Source organism: Mobula birostris, chromosome 8, assembly GCF_030028105.1.
Source record: "Mobula birostris isolate sMobBir1 chromosome 8, sMobBir1.hap1, whole genome shotgun sequence".
Classification (NCBI taxonomy): Eukaryota; Metazoa; Chordata; class Chondrichthyes; order Myliobatiformes; family Myliobatidae; genus Mobula; species Mobula birostris.
In genome coordinates this window covers 99,918,086-99,941,176 of record NC_092377.1, presented here as the reverse complement: position 1 = coordinate 99,941,176, position 23,091 = coordinate 99,918,086, and the positions used below count along the sequence as shown (strand labels likewise).

The following is a 23,091-nucleotide window of genomic DNA, read 5'->3' as shown; positions in this document are numbered from 1 at the left end:
CATTCTATACCCAGTGCAGGTGCTAAAACTACCTATGTTGCCAATCCTTGCTGTTCCTCACCCCCAAAGCCAATGTCAAGCTGCACACCCATCCACAACCTGTACCCCAACTCTGGCCTCACATTCCAAGCCAACAAGTGAGTCAGATCATTAGTTCTGAATAACTGGATGCCATTTTTGGAGTTTTACTTCATATGAATGGCTTGAACCAAGGTTTTGAAGGTAGAGTTACCAGATTTTCTGGTAACAAAAACTTCACGTCTCAAGGCGCAGCATCCATCATTAAGTGCCCTCACCATCCAGGACATACCCTCCTTTCATTACTACCATCAGGGAGGAGGTAGATGGGCTGAAAGAGGCAGACGCAACATTTTAGGAACAGCTTCTTCCCCTCTGTCATAATATTCATTAAAGGTTCAAGAACCCATTAACACCATTTTGCTTTTTCTTTTTGCACAATATTTTACATTCCTTATTGTTGTGGATTGCTGCTGAGTCATTCGTCGACTCACGTTGACCCTATGGATAGTGTTTTCATAGAAAGATACGCAAGCAGATTGAAGTAGATTGCCATGCAGATACTGCTGCTGCCCAGATGGGATTCAAACTCAGAACCATCCATCTCGAAGTCCAGTGCTCATGCACTGTACCACCGGCTTGCCCACTCCTCATTGTACCTTAACATAATTTTTTTTTGTAATTTTTTATTGATGTTCAAACAAACATTTCCATAAGATGCATTTCAGGCACTGTATATGTTTGTCACAAATCTCCACATAATATTTATCTGAGGTATACAGAGAGGAAAGAAAGAACAAGCAAAAGGAGAAAACTATGTACAAGTGGGGAGTGATTTTTTTTAACAACATATTCATTGATTTGTAAGAATAAAATCAGGCCTATGGAGGTGTTGAAAGTATTGCACTGCTGCCACAAAAGAATAAATTTCACAACATGTCAGTGATAATAAATGTACTTTGAATGAAAGTAATCCATTCTCTTTTTGTAGTGCTCTCTATTTGCACTATTTTTTAAACATTTCTTATTGTAATGTAGTAATTTATGTATAAATTTGTATTACAACTTAAGACCCAGAATTTCAAAGAAACATGTTTTAATCACAAGATACAAAACCGCAAGTCAGTGCTTTATAACCACAAAAAGTAATCCAATTCTGACAAAACCATGAATAAAGTTAACTAAACATCAATATATTTTAATCAACCTGAAACTGAAAGTCAATGCCACAAAATCTGGAGATATTTTATATTAGTAGCCCTGGTACCCATGTACCATTTCATCTCCACAAAATGAACAAATTTAAATTTCAAACCTGCAATTCAGATCTCTTATACTGAATCCATTGCTTCACATCTCGTTATTTAAACTTTACAAGTGCTGATAGATGCACACTGCCCACTAATACAATATTCATGCAGCTATAGTACAGTCAAAAAACACCTACATTAATCAGAAACAGCAGAGATGTGAATTGCTGTTAAAATGTCACTTATGAAAAGTACAAGACAATTCAATCAATACTTCCTGAAACATCTTAAAGATTTTCTCAAAAAGTCTAACTCGTCAACAGGCAAAGAACCCACTGAAACAAATGCTGAAATGACCTGACATGTAATTAACATTCAGCACGATTTTGATAAGAGCCACAAACTGATTGATATGGCTTATCTATTCAAAATTATGAATTTGACAAACATACATTTTTCTAATTGGCAAAGTCATAACTGATCATGGTCTTCCCATCTACTTCATAAATAGAGGAATTCCACTGCCTAATTTTTGCAGCATCTCAAAAAATATCAAAGTAACAAATCAATTTCCAATAAATTTATTATAAAAGTACATATATGCCACCATATTCTGTCCTGAGATTCATTTTCTTGTGGACATTCATAGTAAATACAAAGAAACACAATAGAATCAATGAAAAACTGCAAAGACAACGTGCAAAAGTCAACAAATTGCACAAAACTCAACTTCCAGGACATCTTCTACAGCGAACTCGAAGCGCCAGTTTGATGTACACAATTAAATATTCTCGTTTCAGCCTGCTACAGCTGAGAATCACAATCGCATCAAAGGTCTGTACAGTTAATAAAGATGTTTTAATCCGATTGAACAATCTGTTACTGCTTAAAGCCAACAGAAATAATGCTGACTGTGGCCAAGCACGATCCCTGCAAGGTGGCAGCAGAAACATGGCTATCGTTCTGGGCTATTAGTGCATTTAAAAAAAACAACACAAGGTTTTCGACACCCAAGACCGATCATCTTTCTGGCAAACGTACAGTTTCTGGTAAATAAAATTAAAGATCTCAGAGCTAGGGTGCTATCAGAGCGACATCAGAACTGCTTGCATCCTTTGTTTCATGAAATCCTGGCTAACCCCTTCCATACTGGATGCAGTGATTCAAGTTGATGGGCTCACTGTACTCCATCAGGATATGACTGTCGAGTTACTCAAAAGCTGAGGTGGAGGTGTATGCCTCATGATCAATTCCTCTTGGTCACAAATGTGTCAGTGATGTACGAATTCCACTCAATGGACCTGGAAAACCTCGCAATGAAGTGTGTTGTCCATTTTACCTGCTGCGGGAGATTTCAGCGATCTTTTTTGTAGCGATGTACGTTCCACCTTACGCCAATGTCAAACAGACTCTAGACAATCTGAGCGATGTGATCAACAAGCATGAAACAGCACACCCTGACGCCTTCCCCATCATTTTGAGAGATTTTAACTAGGCCAGCTCGAAAAAGTCTCTACATAATCATCAGCAAATCACTTGCAGTACCAGAGGAAACAACACACTTGATGACTGTTACACCACCAGCAAGAGTATGTGCCATCCCATGCCCATACCTTGCAAAGCCTGATCACCTGGTTGAGACTGAGGATTGAACCACCAGTAGTGAGGATCAAGGTATGGAGAAGGGAAGCACAGGAGTACCTACAAGGACTGCTTTGAATGAGTGGACTGGACTGTATTCAGGGATTCATATTTGAGACTGGATGAGCACGCTGCAGTTGTTACCAACTTCATTAAAACCTGTGTGGATGAGTGTGTGCCCACTAGAACATACTGTACATTCCCAAACCAAAAGCCATGGATGAACCGGGAGGTTTGTCATCTGCTGAGCGGTACTTCTGAGGCATTTAAGTTGGGCGACACAGGTTTGTACAAGAAAACAGATATGACTTGCGGAGAGCTATTTCAAGAGCGAAGAAACAATTCCGAGTAAGGTTGGCAGGGTTTGCAGGACATTACTTCCCACAAAGCGAAGCCCAATAGCATGAATGGCAGTAATGCTTCACTACCAGACGAGCTCATTGCCTCCTATCAACACACATCAAAGTTGCTGGTGAACGCAGCAGGCCAGGCAGCATCTCTAGGAAGAGGTGCAGTCGACGTTTCAGGCCGAGACCCTTCGTCAGGACTAACTGAAAGAAGAGTGAGTAAGGGATTTGAAAGTTGGAGGGGGAGGGGGAGATCCAAAATGATAGGAGAAGACAGGAAGGGGAGGGATGGAGCCAAGAGCTGGACAGGTGATAGGCAAAAGGGGATACGAGAGGATCATGGGACAGGAGGTCCGAGAAGAAAGACAAGGGGGGGGGACCCAGAGGATGGGCAAGAGGTATATTCAGAGGGACAGAGGGAGAAAAAGGAGAGTGAGAGAAAGAATGTGTGCATAAAAATAAGTAACAGATGGGGTACGAGGGGGAGGTGGGGCCTAGCGGAAGTTAGAGAAGTCGATGTTCATGCCATCAGGTTGGAGGCTACCCAGACGGAATATAAGGTGTTGTTCCTCCAACCTGAGTGTGGCTTCATCTTTACAGTAGAGGAGGCCATGGACAGGCCACATCGGGAGCACCGGACGCAGTATATCACCCCAGTCGACTCACAGGTGAAGTGTTGCCTCACCTGGAAGGACTGTCTGAGGCCCTGAATGGTGGTAAGGAAGGAAGTGTAAGGGCATGTGTAGCACTTGTTCCGCTTACACGGATAAGTGCCAGGAGGGAGATCAGTGGGGAGGGATGCGGGGAAGAATGGACAAGGGAGTTGTGTAGGGAGCGATCCCTGCGGAATGCAGAGGGGGGGGGGGTGAGGGAAAGATGTGCTTAGTGGTGGGATCCCGTTGGAGGTGGCGGAAGTTACGGAGAATAATATGTTGGACCCAGAGGCTAGTGGGGTGGTAGGTGAGGACCAGGGGAACCCTATTCCTAGTGGGGTGGCGGGAGGATGGAGTGAGAGCAGATGTACGTGAAATGGGGGAGCTGCGTTTAAGAGCAGAGTTGATAGTGGAGGAAGGGAAGCCCCTTTCTTTAAAAAAGGAAGACATCTCCCTCCTCCTAGAATGAAAAGCCTCATCCTGAGAGCAGATGAGAGCATCGTTCACCAGCAACTTTGATGTGTGTTGCTTGAATTTCCAGCATCTGCAGAATTCCTGTTCATTGCCTTCTATGCCGGCTTTGAAATGGAGAATACAACTACAGCTGTAAGGATCCATGTTGCAGCTGGTGACTCACTCGGCAGCAGGCCCTGACGGAGAATCTGGTAAGGCTATGAAAACTTGTGCCAATCAACTAGCGGGGTAATTCAAAGAAATTCTCATCTGCTTCAAAAAGGGCAACAATTATACCAGCGCCGGAGTACTGTGAGCTACCTTAACGACTTTCTTACAGTAGCACGCACATCTACAGTGATAAAATGCTTTGAGAGGTCGCTCATAGCTAAAATCAACTCCTACCTCAGCAAGGACATAAGCAAATTGCAGTGGGCCTATTGCCACAATAGGTCTACAGCTGATACAATCTCAATGGTTTGCCACATGGCCACAGATCACCTGGACAATACAAATATCTGTGTCAGGACACTGTTCAATGTCTATAACTCAGCATTTAACACCATCAGTCCTACAATCCCGATCAAAAAAGTTACAGAACCTGGGCCTCTGTACCTCCCAGTGTAATTGGCTCCTTAACTTTCTAACCAGAAGACCACAATCTGTGTAGTTTGGTAATAACACCTCCTCCTCACTGACAATCAACACTGGCATACCTCAGTGATGTGTACTTAGCCCACTGCTCTACTCTCTCTATATACCCATGACTGTGTAGCTAGGCATAGCTCAAATGCCATCTATAAATTTGCTGATGATACAACCATTACTGGCAGAATCTCAGATGGAGACAAAAGGGTGCACAGCAGTGAGACACAAGTGTGACGCAGCAACAACACAAGTAAGACCAAAGAGCTGATTATGGACTTCAGTAAGGGCAAGACGAGAGAACACAAACCAATCTTCAAAGGGATCAGAAGGACAGCGAGAGAAATTTCAAGTTCCTAGGTGTCATTATCTCTGAACGTCTAACCTGGTCCCAATATATCAATGCAGCTACAAAGAAGGCACAACAGCAGCTGTATTTCATGAGTTTGAAGAGATTTGGTTTGTCACCAAAGACACTTGAACATTTCTACAGATGCACTGTGCAGAGCCCTCTGACAGGCCTTCATCGCTGTCTGGTATGGAGGTGGGGGGGGGGTGCTATTGCACAGGATTGAAAGCTACAAAAAGTTGGAAAATTAGTCAGCTCCATCATGGGTACAAGCCACACACACACACATATATATATATATATATATATATATATATATATATATATATATATATATATATATATATATACATACATACATACACACACACACACAAAGGTTATAATTCATTTTTTTCTCTATATTTATCATGTATTGCATTGTGCTGCAAGTTGTCTCCCTAGTGCCAGGAATATCTCAGATCGGCTCCACAGCATTCCCAAAGGTAAGGCTGAGCAGCCAGAAGTTGTGGTACATATAGATACCAATTACATAGGTAGGAAAACGGAGGGGATCCTGAAGAGAGAATATTGTGAATTAGGCAAAAGGCTGAAAAGCAGGACCTCCAGGGGAGTAATCTCTGGATTGTGGCCTCTGTCACACATCAGTGGAGGGGAAAGAATAGGATGATTTGGCAGGTGAACGCAAGGTTGAAAAATTGGTGCGGTCAGATTTCTGGATCATACGGACCTCTTCTGGGGAACGTATGAGTTCTATAAAAGGGACATATTACACCTGAACCAGAGGGGGATCAACATCCTTGCGGGCAGATTTGCTAGAGCTGCTGGGGATGGCTTAATCTAATTTGGCAGGAGGGCGGGCACCAGAGTGACTTGGTGGAGGATAGGGCTGTTGGTATGCAAGTAGATGCAGTGTCTAGTGAGACAATAAGGAGGGACAGGCAGATGATAGGCCAAAATTGCAGTTAATGGGATGAGGTGAAGTGCAACATGGAGGCAAAAATCAAAAAAAGGGTGATGAATACAGGACTGAAGGATGCACAGTATATAGAATAAGGTAGATGATCATCATAGAGATGGGTAGCAATGAGGTTGTGGTCATCCCCAAGTCACGGTTGAAAAAAATATAGTTGGGAATTTAACACACAGATACACATTCTATCAAAAGGACAGGCAAGTAGGCAGAAGGGATGGGGTGGCTTTGTTGGTAAAACAAAATGAAATCAAATCCTTAGAAAGAGGTGACACAGAATTGGAAGATGCAGAATCCTTACAGGTAAACTGCAAGGGTAAAAAGATCCTGATGGGAGTTATATACAGGCCTCTGAATAGTAGCCAGGTTGTGGACTACAAATTCAAATGGAGATAGAAGAGGCATGTAAAAAGGGCAATGTTATGATAGTCATGGGGGATTTCAATATGCAAACAGATTGGGAAAAGCAGGCTGGTTCTGTACCCTGAGAGGAAGAATTTGTAGATTGTCTACAAGATGGCTTTTTAAGAGCAGCTTGTTGCTGAGCCCACTAGGGGAAAGATAATGCTGGATTGGGTGTTCTGCAATGAACCAGATTTGATTCGGAAGCTTAAGGTAAAGGAGGCGGTGATCAGAATATGATAGAATTCACCCTGCAGTTTGAGAAAGGGAAGCTAAACTTGGATTTATCAGTATTACAGTGGAGAAAAGGGATGATAGAGGAGCTGGTTGAAGCTGATTGAAAGGGGACACTAGCAGCAATGACAGAACAACAACAATAGCTGAATGGCTAAACAATTTGCTGTGGACCTGTTGCTCCAGTAGGCAAATTGGAGTGGATCCAAGTTGCTTCTCAGGCAGTTGTATGTTTCATCATAACCCCTCAAAACACAATCACTGTGGATGCCAATGTGACTTACCACATTGAGGTTAAAGATCTCAGTGAACACTTCAGCCAGTTCATCTGCACAGGTCTTTAGTGCTTGGCCAGGCACCTCATCTGGGCCAGATGCTTTTTGCAAGTTCACCCTCCTAAAGGCTGCATGTACCCTAGCCTCAGACACTGAAATCACAGGAACACTGGGGGTGTCAGGGTGGCAGGAATTCATAAAGATTCCTCCATGTTTTGACTATCAGACTGCATTTGGAAAATTGTGAGCAGTTCGGAGCCTCTTAGCTAAGAGGATGTGCTTGTATTGGAGAGTCCACAGGAGGTTCCTGAGAACGATCCCAAAAAAGGCAAAGGTTAACATATCAGGGACGTTCGATGGCCCTGGGCCTGTATTCCCTAGGGATGTTCGATGGTTCTAGGCCTGTGTTCCCTGGATTTAAGAACTGGGGGTTGGGGGGGGGGGGGGAATCTCAATGAAACATGATCAAATATTGGACGGCCTAGATAGAGTGAATTTTGGGGGAGTCTACGGCAAGCGGAACAGCTTCAGAATAGAGTGACATCCAATCAGAACAGAGATTAGGAAAAAATCTCCAGTCAATGGGTGGTGAATCTTTAGAATTCAATGTCACAGTTGGCTGTGCAGGCCAAGTCATTGGTCAGAGATTGACAGGTTCTTGATTAACCAGGGCATCAAAGGTAATGGGGAGAAGGCAGAAGAATGGAGTAGAGGGGGATGTTAATGAGCCATGATGGAATGGCAGAGTAGACTCAATGGGACGAATGACCTAATCCTGCTATGTCTTACGGTGTTTTACACACACCTGTTTCTTAATACAATTTGTAGTACATTGTATGTATTACACTGTACTGCTGCCTCAAAACAAATTTCATGATATGTCAGTGATAAAGCCCAATTCCGAAGGAATGGCTGCTAAAATTCTGATGGTACAGGCAAAGGGAAACAACAAAACCATACAGAATTCTCTTCCACCTCGTGCAGAAGTAAGTTTTGCACATTGCATTAAAACAGTAAATTACAGAATATCTACATTGAGGGATTTTTGTTTAAAAAGTGGAGTCAAAACGAGTACGGTAGTAAATATGGAAGCACATTACATAAATGAGTTGTCATTTGGTCATGGGAAATGGTAGGAAGAGTTTACCTCATGGATTTGGTACCAAGCACCTTAAACAATAATAAAGAGCACTGGAAAATACACATGTACACTTATTTGCAGCTAATGAAGTGCAGCAGAAAAGAGAATGCAATCTGATCTGCTACAGTACAACCTGCAATCTACTTGGAGCCCCACTGGCAGGAATCCAACAGCAGATTTTGCAAACCACATGCTTAGCTCAGGATCACTGCATGAGAAACCTGGGAGAATCAGGTTCATTAATGAGGATTACAGACAGTCTGATGATGCTGGAAATCTGAAACTGGAGAGACTGAAAAGACTCAGCATATCAGATCAATGTTAGCTCAACTCTACATCTCCTCCCACAGATACAGCCTAATCCGAGAAATTTCCAGTATTCTCTCACTTCAATTACAAAATGTCTACATTAAGGGATAGATGACTCAGAAGTTACATTAAATCTCTGTAAACATAAATATAAATGCAAAGTGATTATTCATGTCAACCCCAAGGCAAATACAGTGGTCAGTTATATCATACATTGTTTTCAAACAAATTAAGAGTCAGACTTTCAGCAGAAATTATGCAAAATTTCAATTGGTGGACTTGGAAAAAAAAATTCAATTCCCATTGTAGATAAGTTGTTGTGCAATGGCAAATCTTAGCTCTGAATCTCACCAGGAGAGAGCAAGTCTAAGAAAATTGAGGTTTTGGTCTCACAATTGGTAGGAACACAGTACTGACACCCCCAGCAAGTAGCACAATCAAGCACTGCATTTTAGCCAAACAAATTCTGCGAATACCTCTCAGGTAATTTCTTTTAAAAATGTGTGAAATATTTAAAAGTCTGACTGCAGCCCTTGAAACCACTGAAACTTTAAGGGCTCCTTTGTGTGCACTAAGAGTATTACAAGTAATATTCAGCCTTTTCGTTTCGGGTAGATTCAACCGATCTAATTGAATGAGCACTTCAAATCTGTCACAAAACTCTTGGCACCAGGCAATCATGGTGTCTTCCCCATATGCCCTCGAGACCTGCACTACATATTGCAAGCAACTCAATGCATTCGATAACGCTAACTCATCAAGGTCTTCCAGACTTAACAGAAAGATAAGCAAACTGATGTCAATGTTCTCTACAGGACAACATCCACAGCACTGAAGCCTTCATTACACTCAGCCAGTTTCACAGAGCAAACCCTTATTTTTCCACATGTGACACTAATTCCTGAAATAAACACTGTTCAAAATCGTTACAGAAAGGATTACCAGGTCAAAGATTCAAGGACATGCTCAAAACCTCCTTGAAAAATGTGCAGCAAGTTATAGGAGCACAATTAGGCTATACAGCCCATTTAGTTGCTCCGCCATTCCATCATAGCTGATTTATTTCTCCTCTCAACCCCATTCTCCTGCCTTCTCCCCATAACCTTTGACACCTTTTACTAATCAAGAACCTATCAACTTCAGCTCTCAATACACCCAATGACTTGGCCTCCACAGCCATTGGTGGCAATGAATTCCACAGATTCACCACCCTTTGGCTAAAGAAATATCTCCTCATCTTTGTTCTAACTCCACACTCTCCCCACCACCAATACCCCCAATGGTTACTATGAATGAATTCCTGACCTTATTATCATCACTCAAAAGGGGAGAAAAAATTTTCGTTTACACTGAAAATCTTGTCCACGCACCAAGAGCACACAGAAGCCTTGCACAAACAGCAGGAGCACACCATCTTACAGATGACCCACCGGCTCAATCATATACCTTTTATTCCATCTAGAGTCTACAGTTCCTGCGTTGGCAGCCTCAGAATCAGCCAACATCGACATCTACACTGAAAATCTCATTATTCCTCTTTGCACGAGTTTTTGCAACTTGTAGTGATTTTTTTGTTGCCACAAAACAAAAATGAGATTCACAAGTTCATTGTCAATTTAGAAATCTAATAGCTGAGGGGAAGGAGCTGTTTCTAAGACACTGAGTGTGGGTCTTCAGGCTTCTAATTCAGCCATCTCAGATCCTTTAAGTCAACCGTGATGCTGAGGGTTGACAAAGGCTGATTAAATGACAGAGGTCTTCAATGCATAATTTCACCTAAAAGTATTATTTTCTTAGAACAGTTTGACAACTCTAAAGACTAAAGGGTGATACGGTAGCTTAACAGTTGCAAACGCTATTACACAGCAGACGACCCGATTCAGGTTCTACCGCTGTCTGTAAGGAGCTTGTATGTTCTCCCTGTGATCATGAGGGTTTCCTCGCACATTCCAAAGATGTACAAGTTAGTAGGTTAATTGGTGTCATGGTGTGATTGGTCAGTGTGGGCTGGAAGGGCCTGCTACTGTGCTACATTTCTAACTAAAATAAAATACAGCCAGACACACAGTGGCTTCTTGAGCAATTTCAGGCATCATGAAGCAAATGAAGTTGAAGATTGAAAACAGTCACTTGAAATTTCTGTGGGGGGAGGAAATCTGTTACCTACACAACTTCCCCAGAAATTTCACCAATTCCGTACAGAAGTTACAACAATGTCTGAGGAGAAGCATTGCAGAAATTCTCTGATGCTTTAGGTCATCCCTTAATCTTATAAACATGTCAAAGACGATTTGATCCATGAGACAAAAATTAAATTCGAGCTTCTGAAATAGGAGTGCTCAAAGTGCACTGAGTGACAACAATCCCTTTCCCAAGAATTTAGTCCAAAAATAAGAAAAGATTCTCAGCAACTTCCCTTTTTTTCCACTTCTGCTGGTGACACACAATCTGATATTTTTAATGAATTTAATCACTGCATACAAACAACTTCTAATCATTAAAGGAAGAAGAGCTTCTCAGGAAAGAAACACTGCAGAGTACAAAACTAGTTGTTACACCTTTACAACAGCAAACTTTCACAGCTCAGAGCAATTGCCTCACATCTCAAACCAAACTGGTTCAATGCTGACCTCTGGTGATGTCTGCATGCAGTTTGCATGACCTCCCTGTGACCACAAGGTACTCCTCTGCATATTCCAGCTTCTGTGCCCCAAAAGACAAGCATGTTGGTCGGTAAATGGTGTAGATGAGTAACAGAAATCTGGGATGGGGGTGGGGGAAGAAATGTAGGGGTTGGACAGGTGAATTTGAAGTGAATGTGGGAGAACAGAATGGGTTTTGTTTACCAGTGCCTTTTCAATACTGTACTGTATGACCTTTGACACAGGCAAGAACAAGTGTCAACAACAGACAAACATTTGAAATAATTACAAATAACAAAGTCAGGAAAAGAATGAAAATAAAATTAAACTGAACTATAAGGTGACTTGGATTAACAGAGCCAACTGTATCTGTTATTAAGCTTCCACCACAACATCTAATAAGATACAGACAATCCAACAGTAGTTATGAAGGTTGCTATTTTGCTTGTTGGAAAGCAAAAAAGAATGCATGAAGCTTTTTTCCAGTGAACATTGACAGAACAATTTAATTCTTCAGGAAAGTGACAGTGGCTCAGCACATTTTGTATGATGTGCAACCACCTAGTGCTTCAAGGAATTGATTTATTGGGAAGAGAATGAAAATCTTCAGTGGCTTAACTAAATATCAGGAAATAATTACTTTTGGTTGATTGGGTCTCATTCAATACACTAATATCAGTGTGGTCAGGTCTACTCATAAAATAGCCCAACTCAATCTATCTTTATTCGACAGGTAAGACACTGTGAATAAACATTCCAATTTCAAAAACTAACCACTACCCTGATTATGGGTTACACAGAAAACTTAAATGTTTTAATTGCCATTACTCTATTTCAATGTATAAAAATAGCATCTTAGATAATACAACTCATTCCCTCTCTTCAGATCGAAGGAGTATACCAAAACAACTCAACAATGGAACATCCTATGTTTATTGAAAGCTGAGTAGGTTCACTGAAAATGCCTGTAATCTGAACAGAATTCTCAGTCAAATTCATAAATACTGTTGCACATTAACTAGTTACTTCAGTTTTGAAGCTTCCAATGCACAAGTTCTAGCACCTTAAAAACAAGCAACATAATCACCTATCTGACAGCATAACACCACTAGATACAGGAGCAGAATTAGACTATTTGGCCCGTCAAGTCCGCTCCACCATTTCATCATGGCTGATCCAATTTTCCTCTCAGATGATCCAATTTTCCTCTCAGCTCCAATCTCCTGCCTTCTCCCCGTATCCCTTATTGCCCTGACTAATCAAGAATTTATCAACCTCTGCCTTAAATATACCCAACAACAGTCTCCACAGCCACCTGTGAGAACAAATTTCACAGATTCACCACTTAGGCTAAAGAACTTCCTCCTCATTGCTGTTCTAAAAGGATTTTAGAAATATAGAACAATAAATTAATTACCACTGGCTCTAAATCCTGCAACTCACCACAAAACAATGTGGTAGATCTTTCATCACACAGGCTGTGGCAACTCATCACTAGTTCTCAAGAATAATTACTGCTGGTTTTGCCAGTGACGTTCTACCCAGCATACACGAGCTTATTCGGGTTTGCTCATTATCAATAAACAAATCTAAAGAGCTACTATTAAAGCAAGAGGCTCTGTCGCCATTCGTTTGCATCCCAAATCCACTTGCAACTCAGGGTGAAGTAAACGTGCCCATCACAACCCAGAAACGATCCAAAATGGAAGTAAACGTGACCTTCACAGCCGGGTATACATAAAGTGAGAATATACAGCACTCTCACAGTTCAGAGTAATGTGTCCCCCTCTCACCCCAGAAAGGGTCCAGGGTAAAATTAAATGCCCCCCTCACACTCCAGGGAGGATCCAGAAGGAAAATAAACAAGACCCTCTCACTCGAGATAGAATCTAGAATAAAAACGTAGACCCTCACACTCCAAGAAAGAATCTAGAAAAAAATGTGCCCCCCTCACACCCAGAGGGTACCTACAGTAAAAGTAAAGAGGCCGCTCACGTAAGTTATATCGAAGGTAAATGTATCTCTCGCACCAACTTTCACGAACTTTTAGCTTTCGCCTCCATGGTCACTGGGCCTGCGCGGCACGACCGTTGCAGGCCGGGAGATGTAGTTCATTCCGCTCCTCCGGCCATTTCGGCCTGTTCACATTCCCCGCCCAACCCTCACCCCTCCCCACCGCCCGCCCAACTCTCACCCTCCGCCGCGCGGCAAGATTCTCCGCAGCCGTAGGCCACTGTAGCTTCCCATCACCGCTGCAACGATTGTCCCCTGCAACCACGGCTTGCATTCCCCGCCCCCTCCCAGCCGTTTTCCTACCTCCAAAAGTCTTCCCACTGCAATGGCCGCCTAGGTCCCGCAACCAGATCGCGAGCCGCGCTCGGCGGGGGAGGGGGCAAGCGTGAAACGAGACTTCCGTCATCTCGCGAGACTACCCCAAATCATCCCCATCCCCTCCCCTCCCCTCCCCCGTCCCCTCCCCTCCCCCGCGCGCTTCTTCAACCGTCTCCGCTGAGGGTGATGTTCAACCTATCACGCACGATCCTGTCCGGCAGAGGGGTACCCTCTTCATTCCCCTACACCAGACAGCAGCTCCGTCCCGTAAGATGACACCCAACATATTCCTTGTCGCGTTAAATTACTTTTTAAGGACGTTATTCGGCCAGGCCCAATGATCTTTCAGGCAATGAAGGGGCGGCTACAATAGGACGGAAAGACCCACGTGACTCAAACACACCCACGTGGGGCGAAGGTGGCGGCCGCTCCTTTGGCGGGAAGGCATGGCTTTGGGTGGAGATGTGAGCCTGAAAGGAAAGGGTGCAGTGTTTTTGAAAATACTCAACTATCAGACAGCTGGAATACAAACGGCGGTTTGCAACAGGCAGGAGCAACACATAAAGCTGCTGGTCAGGCAGCATCTGTGAGGGGAGAAACGCTTCAGGTCCAATTCATCAGAAGGTGTTGGTATTGATTTATTCTTGACAGTACTGAGATTCAGTGGGAAGATCTTGTTTGCGTGCCATCCAGACAGATTAAGCCATAATCTATTTGTAAAACAAAAATGAACAGAAAACTGCAGAGTTTACAGTGATAGAGAAAATGTAGTGTAGGTAGACAATAATCAGCAAAGGCCATGGTGAGTAGGTTGGGAGGTGAAGGGTTCATATTTATTCAACAGGTATGTTCAAAAGGCTGTTAACAGGAGAATAGAATGTGTCCTGGAGATGGGTGTAAATTGGTTTGTTTATTTATTTATCCTGGCATCTTCCCCCTTTATAGATGCTGCCTGACCTGCCAAGTTCCTCCAGCATTTTGTGTGTGTTTTATTGGTTTATTGTTGTATATGTATATACAGGTAATGGGTAATAGAAAAATTAGAGGGTTATGTGATAGTGAAGGATTAGATTGATTGTAGAGTATTTTAAAGGGTCAGCATAACATTTGTGGGCTGAAGAGCCTGTACTGTAATGTCATGTTCTATGTAGTGTATTAAAGTACAGTGAAGACTTGTATGCTGTTCATGCATATCAATTCATTACACCCTGCTTTAACGTGGTACAAGGGGAAACAATAACAATGCAACATAGTGTTAGTTACAAAGTGCAATAGACGCAGACAATAAATACCTGGCCACAACAAGAGATATTATGAATTGAGGAGTCCATCTTCTCGTTCTGAGGAGCCACTCAATAGACATAGCAGCTGTCATTGAGCCTGGTGGTACGTGCTTTCAGGTTTTTCGCAACTTCTGCCTGATAGGCAGGGAGAGAATAGAGAATGACCAAAGTGGACAAGTCATTGACTGTACTGGCTGCTTTCCTGAGGCAATGGAAAATATATGCTGAGAAAATGCAAGGGAGGCTGATTTGCATTATGGAGTCGTCTGTATTCACAACTCTTCAGTTTTTTGTGGTCTCTGGCTGAGCAGTTGTCATATCACGTGGTGTTGTATTTGTGCAGGATGTATAGTACATTGGTGAGAATAATCCAGGACATGACAGAATTTCCTCGTTTCTGAGGAAGTTGGAGGTGCTGGTGTGCTTCCTTGGCCATAGCATCTGCCTGCTGGACCTGAAAGTAAGAACTTTTTTTTAATTGCAGAGAAGACAAAAGGAATAACTCAGTGTGAGGTCAAGGTTGTTCATCTTAATCAAGCAGGCTGTGAAATGTAAAATAAAATCCAAGGTTCAAAGCAAATTTATTATCACAGTACAAATATGTCACTGTTTACAACCCTGAGATTCATTTTCTTGTGGACATTCACAGTAAGTACAGAGAAACACAATAGAATCAATGAGAGACCACACACAAGATGGATGACAACCAATGTACAAAGGAGAAAGCTCAATATACAAAAAAAATAAATAATACAATAAATATCGAGAACATGAGATGAAGAGTCATTGAAAGTGAGTCCATTGGTTGTGGGAACAGTTCAGTGATGGGACGAGTAAAGTTATCCGCTTTGGTTCATGAGCATTATGATTGAGGCATAATAACTTCCTGAACCTGGTGCTGTGAGTCCTGTGGCTCCTGTACCTCCTTCCCGATGGTAGCAGTGAGAAGAGAGCATAGCCTGGATAGTGGGGGCCCTGTGATGATGGATGCAGCTTTACTTATGATGGACTGGGCTGTATCCACTACTTTTTGCAGACTTTTCTATTCAAGGGCATTAGTGTTTCCATACCAGGTCATGATATAACCAGTCAGTAAGTTCTTCACCACACAAATATAGGTTCATCAGTTTTTGATGTCATGTGGAATCTTCGCAAGCTTCTAAGAAAGTAGAGGCTCTGCTGTGCTTTCTTCATAATGCACCCGTGTGCTGGACCCAGGACAGACCCTCTGAAATGATAACACTGAAGAGTTTCTTCCATCCCCATCAATCACCACCATCTCAACACCTTGCATTGCCTGTGGTTGTAAGAGACTTTTCGGTAATGCAGTACCTCTTCCCTTCTCACTTTCAACGGACACAAACAACATTTCCAGGTGAAGCAACAAATCGTGTACTTCCTGCAATCTCATGTACTGAATTAACTATTCACAATTCCACTTTGGAGAAACCAAACATGCATCGGGTGACTGCTTTGAAGACCACCTGCATTTAGTTGTTGAGGCTGATCCTCAGTGTCCTTTTGTCTGACACTTTAATCTTTCACCGCTCTCCCACTTTACCTGTGGTGGACTGGGCTGTACCCACTACATTTTGCAGGCTTTCCATTCTAGGGCATTGGTGTTTCCATACCAGGCCATGATGCAACCAGTCAGTACACGATCCACCACACTTCTCTATCCTGGGAAACATCACGTCTCTGAAATACAGGTTAGAGGTGAAACCTGAAATGAGAGGAATTGTGGGAACATTGTCGATGGGGCATTGTCAAAGGAGAGATGGAATCTAAGGAAATATGGCCAAAGGATACTCCAATTCCATTGCAGTGGACTGTACCTCAATGCACTTTAATAATTTGAACTGTATGTACACTATTAATGATGTACACGATGTAATGATGCAGCTCTATAAAACTCTGGTTAGGCCACACTTGGAGTACTGTGTCCAGTTGTGGTCACCTCACTATAGGAAGGACGTGGAAGCATTGGAAAGGGTACAGAGGAGATTTACCAGGATGCTGCCTGGTTTAGAAAGCATGCATTATGATCAGAGATTAAGGGAGCTAGGGCTTTACTCTTTGGAGAGAAGGAAGATGAGAGGAGACATGATAGAGGTGTACAAGATAATAAGAGGAATAGATAGACTGGATAGCCAGTGCCTCTTCCCCAGGGCATCACTGCTCAACACAAGAGGACATGGCTTTAAGGTAAGGGGTGGGAAGGGGGGATATTAGAGGAAGGTTTTTTACTCAGAGAGTGGTTTGTGCGTGGAATGCACTGCCTGAGTCAGTGGTGGAGGCAGATACACTAGTGAAGTTTAAGAGACTACTAGACAGGTATATGGAGGAATTTAAGGTGGGGGCTTATATGGGAGGCAGGGTTTGAGGGTCGGCACAACACTGTGGGCCGAAGGGCCTGTACTGTGCTGTACTATTCTATGTTCTATGTTCTATTACATGACAGTAATAAAACCATTCCAATTTGAAAGGCTGTAGAGCAGAAGTTTCCAACCTGAGATCCACGGACCTCTCAGTTAACGGTAGCAGTCCATGGCGTAGGAAAGATTGGGAAGCCCTGCTATAGAGAGTAGTGGGTATAGCTTGGTCCTTCATGGGCACAGCATTCTGTCGTGGCTGACAGCAGTTAGAGGTTGCTACCTCAAGAAGGTGGTATCTATAAAGGATCCCAACCATCGTGATCATGCCCTCTTTAGTGCTACTGGCAGGCAGGAGATAGAGCACAACACCACCAGTTTTAGGAACAGCTGCTTTCCTGCAACCATCAGGTTTTTAAACCAACCCAAGCATCCCTAACCCTACCTCAGCAATGAACACCACAAACTACCTCTTCCACTACTATCTACTCTAACTGTGTCTTTTTTTTTCCACTATGGTCTTATATTGCACAGCCCCTTTTTGCACTGTCTTATATAACTTGGCTTCTCTGTTGTCTGAATCTATGTGCCCGTAATACTGCCACAATTGTACCTGTACTTCACCACACTTGTGACACTAAACACAACTAGATTTAATCTTGTACTGGCCAGTTCTAATAAACTGAAGGCAAGTTCCTGAAACTGATGCCCCACAATGCTATGAACTCAGCCCCTATTCTACTCCCAATACATTCCTGACTGTGTGGCAATCTACAAATTTGGAGATGATGTTCAATACCTGCAAACTTTTGTGCAAGAACTTAGATTTGTATCTCACATGAGAGTACCCTGAGAGTGTGGCATATCCCTATGAGACATTTGAATGCCCTAACAGCTTGGCATATCTCTATAAGGGGCAATTTGGATTCCCTAAGAGTGTGGTATATCCCCATGAGGCACTATTGGAAGTGGATAATAGTTTTACAGTACACAGAAATAACTAGATGTACCTTTACCATAAAAACTATGAATATGATTTAAACATCAATGGAGCAACTTAATGTATGATATACAACACACACAAAAAGCTGGAGGAACTCAGCAGGCCAGGCAGCAACTACAGAAAAAAAGTGCAGTTGATGTTTTGGGATGTGACCCTTTGGCAGGACTGGAGAAAAGAGGATGAGTAGATTTAAAAGGTGGGGGGAGGGAAGAGAGAAACACAGGATGATAGGTGAGATTGGGAGGGGGAGGGATGAAGTGAAGAGCTGGGACGTTGGTAAAAGATACAGGGCTGGAGAAGGGGAGTCTGATAGGAGAGGACAGAAGACTATGGAAGAAAGAAAAGGGGGGAGGAGCACCAGAGGGAGGCGATGGACAGGAAAGGAGTTAATGGGGGAGGGGGAGCATTACCATCATGCCATCAGGTTGGAGGCTACACAACCTGAGTATGGCCTCATTGCGACAGTAGAAGAGGCCATGGATTGATATATGGGAATGGGAAGTGGAATTAAAATGGTGGCCAATGGGAGACCCCACTTCTTCTGGCAGGCGGAGCATAGGTGCTTGTCGAAGTGGTCTCCCAATCTACATCGGGTCTCACCAATATTCAGGAGGCCACACCGGGAGCACCAGACATAGTTATATGACCCCAACAGACTCACAGGTGAAGTGTTGCCTCACTGGAAGGACTGTTTGGTGCCTTGAATGGTAGTGAGAAAGGAGGTGTAGGGCAGGTGTAGTAATCGTTCCACTTGCAAGGATAAGAGCCAGGAGGGAGATCAGTAGAGAGGGACGAATGGACCAGGGAGTTACGTAGGGAGTGATCCCTGCATAAAGCAGAAAGTGGGAGGAAGGGAAAAATGTGCTTGGTGATGGGATCCTGTTGGAGATGGCAGAAGTTATGGTGAATTATGTGCTGGATACAGAGGCTGGTGGGGTGGTAGGTGAGAACAAGAGGAACCCTTTCCCTGGTAGGGTGGTGGGAGGATGGGGTGAGAGCAGACTTGTGTGAAATGAAACAGATGTGGTTGAGTGCAACATTGATGGTGGAGGAAGGGAAGCCCCTTTCTTTGAAAGGGGGACATCTCCTTCGTTCTGGAATGAAAAGCCTCATCCTTGGAGCTGATCAGGCAGAGACGGAGAAATTGAGAGAAGGGGATGGAATTTTTACATGTAACAGGGTGGGAAGAGGTATACTCCGGGTAGCTGTGAGAGTTCTTGAACACCAGTAGATAAGCTCACTCCAGAGACAGAGACAGTGAGATCAAGGAAGAGAAAGGGGAGGTGGTGTCGGAAATAGAAACATAGAAAATAGGTGCAGGAGTAGGCCATTCGGCCCTTCGAGCCTGCACCGCCATTTATTATGATCATGGCTGATCATCCAACTCAGAACCCCGCCCCAGCCTTCCCTCCATACCCCCTGATCCCCGTAACAACAAGGGCCATATCTAACTCCTTCTTAAATATAGCCAATGAACTGGCCTCAACTGTTTCCTGTGGCAGAGAATTCCACAGATTCACCAGAATCTGACTAGGTAAACTTGAGGGCAGGATGGAAGTTGGAGTTACATAATTTTCTGTAACTTCGACCATCTTCAACAGGATCCCTCCACCAAGCACACCTTTCTCCCAGCGGCTACCCATTTTAACTCTATTTCCCATTCCCATTCCAATATATCAATCCATGGCCTCCTCTACTGTTATAATGAGGCCACACTCAGGTTGGAGGAACAACACCTCATGTTCCGTCTGGCTAGCCTCCAACCTGATAGCATGAACCTCGATTTCTTGAACTTCTGGTAATGCCCCCCCATCCCTCTCCTTCACCATTCCCCATCCCCTTTTTCCTCTCTCACTTTATCTCTTTGCCTGCCCATCACCTCCCTCTGGTGCTCCTCCCTCCCTCTTCTTTCTTCCATGGCCTTCAGTCCTCTCTATGACTTCCCCCTTCTCCAGCGCTGTATCTCCTTCACCAATCAACTTCCCAGCTCTTTACTTCATCCCTACTCCACCCAGTTTTGCCTATCACCTTGTGTTGCTCTCTCCCCTCCCCCACCTTCTAAATCTACTCCTCATCCTTTTTTCTCCAGTACTGCCAAAGTGTCTCTACCCAAAATGTCGACTGAACTTTTTTGCATAGATACTGTCTGGCCTGCTGAGTTCTTTCAGCATTTTGTATGTATTGCTTTAATTTCCAGCATCTACAGATTTTCTCTTGTTAATGTGTGATATGGATAATATGCTTCACCAAAGTTGGAAATGAGCACAAAACTTGATACAGTTCCATCAATAGATATAAGTAACATAACATAAGTGCCGGAACTTGTCTTTGGAGTGGGAGGTCACAGAGTGAGTTGGAAAAAGTTCCTTTTGGAATTTATGCACCAGGTTTACAAACGACTGAGGCTGCCAGGACTTGTCCGTGGAGCAGGAGGTCACAGAGTGAGTTGGAAAAAGTTCCTTGTGGAATTTATGCACCAGGTTTAAAAAGCAACTGAGGCCTGTCAGGACTTGTCTGTGGACTGGGAGGTCGCAGGGTGAGTTGGAAAAAGTTCCTTGTGGAATTTATGCATCAGGTTTAAAAAGCGACTTGTCTACAAGAGCAAAAGATTGCTTGGGTTATTAGTTACTGAGCATAGACCAATAAAAAGTGAGCTGTAAGAGGAGTGGCCATTATTGGAGTGGGCCAGTGTTAGAGTGGTCAGGCTTTGGCGAGAACAGGCACAGGCTAGAAATTAAGCTTCAGAAGTTAGAGGTATAACACGTGTAGGCTGGATAGTAGTTAAAACCATGGTGTGCTCCTCCTTAGAACTCAGGGTACGTGACCATCTCATTGACAACTATGTTTGCAGGAAGTGCATCCAACTGCAGCTCCTAAGTGACAAATTGAAGGAACTGGAGTTGGTTGCACTCAACACCATCCAAGAAGCTGAAAACTTTTCCAAACCCATTATTAGATGAGTCTTTTACTGTGGTGGTCACACCCAGAGTGCAGGCTTCAGATAGTAGATGGGTAACCACCAGGTGAAGTAAGGGGGAGTAAGCATTAAGTGCATGGATACCCTGTGGCCGTTTCTTTCAGTACCGGGTATATCCCTTTGGATACTGATTGGGGGGGGGGGGAGGAGGGGGAAGGAATTACTTATTACAGCACAACAAAGCGGCTAGGCCAGTGGATGCTCTGAAGCTCAGCAGGGAAAGGTAAGTCAGGCAGAGTGATAGTGATACTGTGTTGCCTCCCATGTGCCAGTTCTCAATCAGGAAATGGAGGTGAGGAGGGTCAGTAGCTTCAAATTCCTTTGTGTTAATGTATCAGAAGATCTGTCCTGGGACTAACATGAAACTGTCATCACAAAGAAGGCACTGCCACACCTCTTGTTTTTTAGAAGTTTGCATAGATTTAGCATAGGTGGCATAGCAGCATAGTGGTTAGCATAACATTTTACAGTACCTGCTATTATGATCAGGGTTCAATTCCCACTGCTGTCTGAAAGGAGTCTGTACATTTTTCATGACCATGTGAGTTTCTTCCAGGTGCTCTGGTTTCCTCTCACATTCCAAAGATGTACAGATTAGGATTTGTAAATTGTAGGTACGTATACTATGTTGGTGCTGGAAGCATTGCAACATTTGTGGGCTGTGTTATGTCTGTACAACTACATATCAAATAAACAAAGGCATGTACTTGGAGGTGAAGTTAATCAGTATATTCACTTTGCAGAGAGAGCAACAGATCAAAGGGCATGGATAAGTTATTAGTCAATAATTACTGCAAAGGAGAGACATTGCTCTAAAAGAAATAGATCAGTACATTACACTTCTTCCCCATTTAGATTAATGTAACATAAAACTGGGTGACAAACCATTCAATTTCCCTTCAACAGACCATGTTTAAATAAACATGCTTTCACAATAACAGCATTTGCTTGTTTTTTTAAAATAACAATCCATAACTAATCTCATTATACTAAAGATCCAGTCTTTTGGATGGCTCTCTCTTTCAGGATAGTACCTCTGGATCTGTGGAGTGGCATCAGGTTTGGCAGGTGTTTTGTCAAAGACAGCTTTCTCTGTTGCTGTGCATAACAAGGTCATCACTGAGAGGTTAGTCCGGTGGATGCAATGTGTCTGTCTTGTTGGACGCAGGCGACCCAGGTGTGTTCTTCAGCTGAGCATCCAGTATCTGGTCTACATGATGTCTCCATGTATGATCTCCAAGATCCATTGTATACATCAGTGGTCCAGTTCTTGTAGCTATCCTACCAGGTGTCCACCTGTCTTCTCAGTAATCACCTGCTAGGACTTCCTGTCCAACCTCAAAGCTCCTTGCTGCTTCACTTGGCAACTGACTCAACTGTTCATTCTGCACTTCCCTCTGTAGATCTGGTTTAAGACCATAAGCAGAAGTAAGCCATTCGGCCCATCGAGTCTGCTCCACCATTCAATCATGGGCTGATCCAATTCTTCCAGTCATCTCCACTCCCCTGCCTTCTCCTCATATCCTTTGATGCCCTGGCTAATCAAGAACCTATCTCTCTCTGCCTTAAATACACCCATTGATTTGTCCTCCACACAGCTCATGGTAACAAATTCCACAGATTTACCACACTCTGACTAAAGTAATTTCTCCTCATCTCTGTTCTGAATGGATGTCCCTCAATCCTGAAGTCATGCCCTCTTGTCCTAAACTCCCCTACCATGGGAAATAACTTTGCCATATCTAATCCGTTCAGGCCTTTTAACATTCAGAATGTTTCTATGAGATCCCCCC

The 23,091-nt window shown here is 43.3% G+C and overlaps 1 protein-coding gene across 9 annotated transcripts in view; it reads right to left on the bottom strand.

The window, feature by feature from the left end:
• reps1 (RALBP1 associated Eps domain containing 1) overlaps positions 1-13,993 on the bottom strand; it is a 111,439-nt gene extending 97,446 nt beyond the window's left edge. For 5 of the 9 annotated variants that reach the window (XM_072265783.1, XM_072265785.1, XM_072265784.1 and 2 more), the window contains exon 1: positions 13,859-13,917. In XM_072265783.1, coding sequence (XP_072121884.1) covers positions 13,859-13,901 — 43 coding nt within the window. In that variant the 5' untranslated portion in view covers positions 13,902-13,917. Of the gene's footprint in view, positions 1-13,303; positions 13,326-13,648; positions 13,718-13,858; positions 13,918-13,971 lie in introns of those variants that run through there. The other 4 variants (XM_072265793.1, XM_072265790.1, XM_072265791.1 and 1 more) reach the window with 4 other exon arrangements.
• Positions 13,994-23,091: the final 9,098 nt, after the last annotated feature.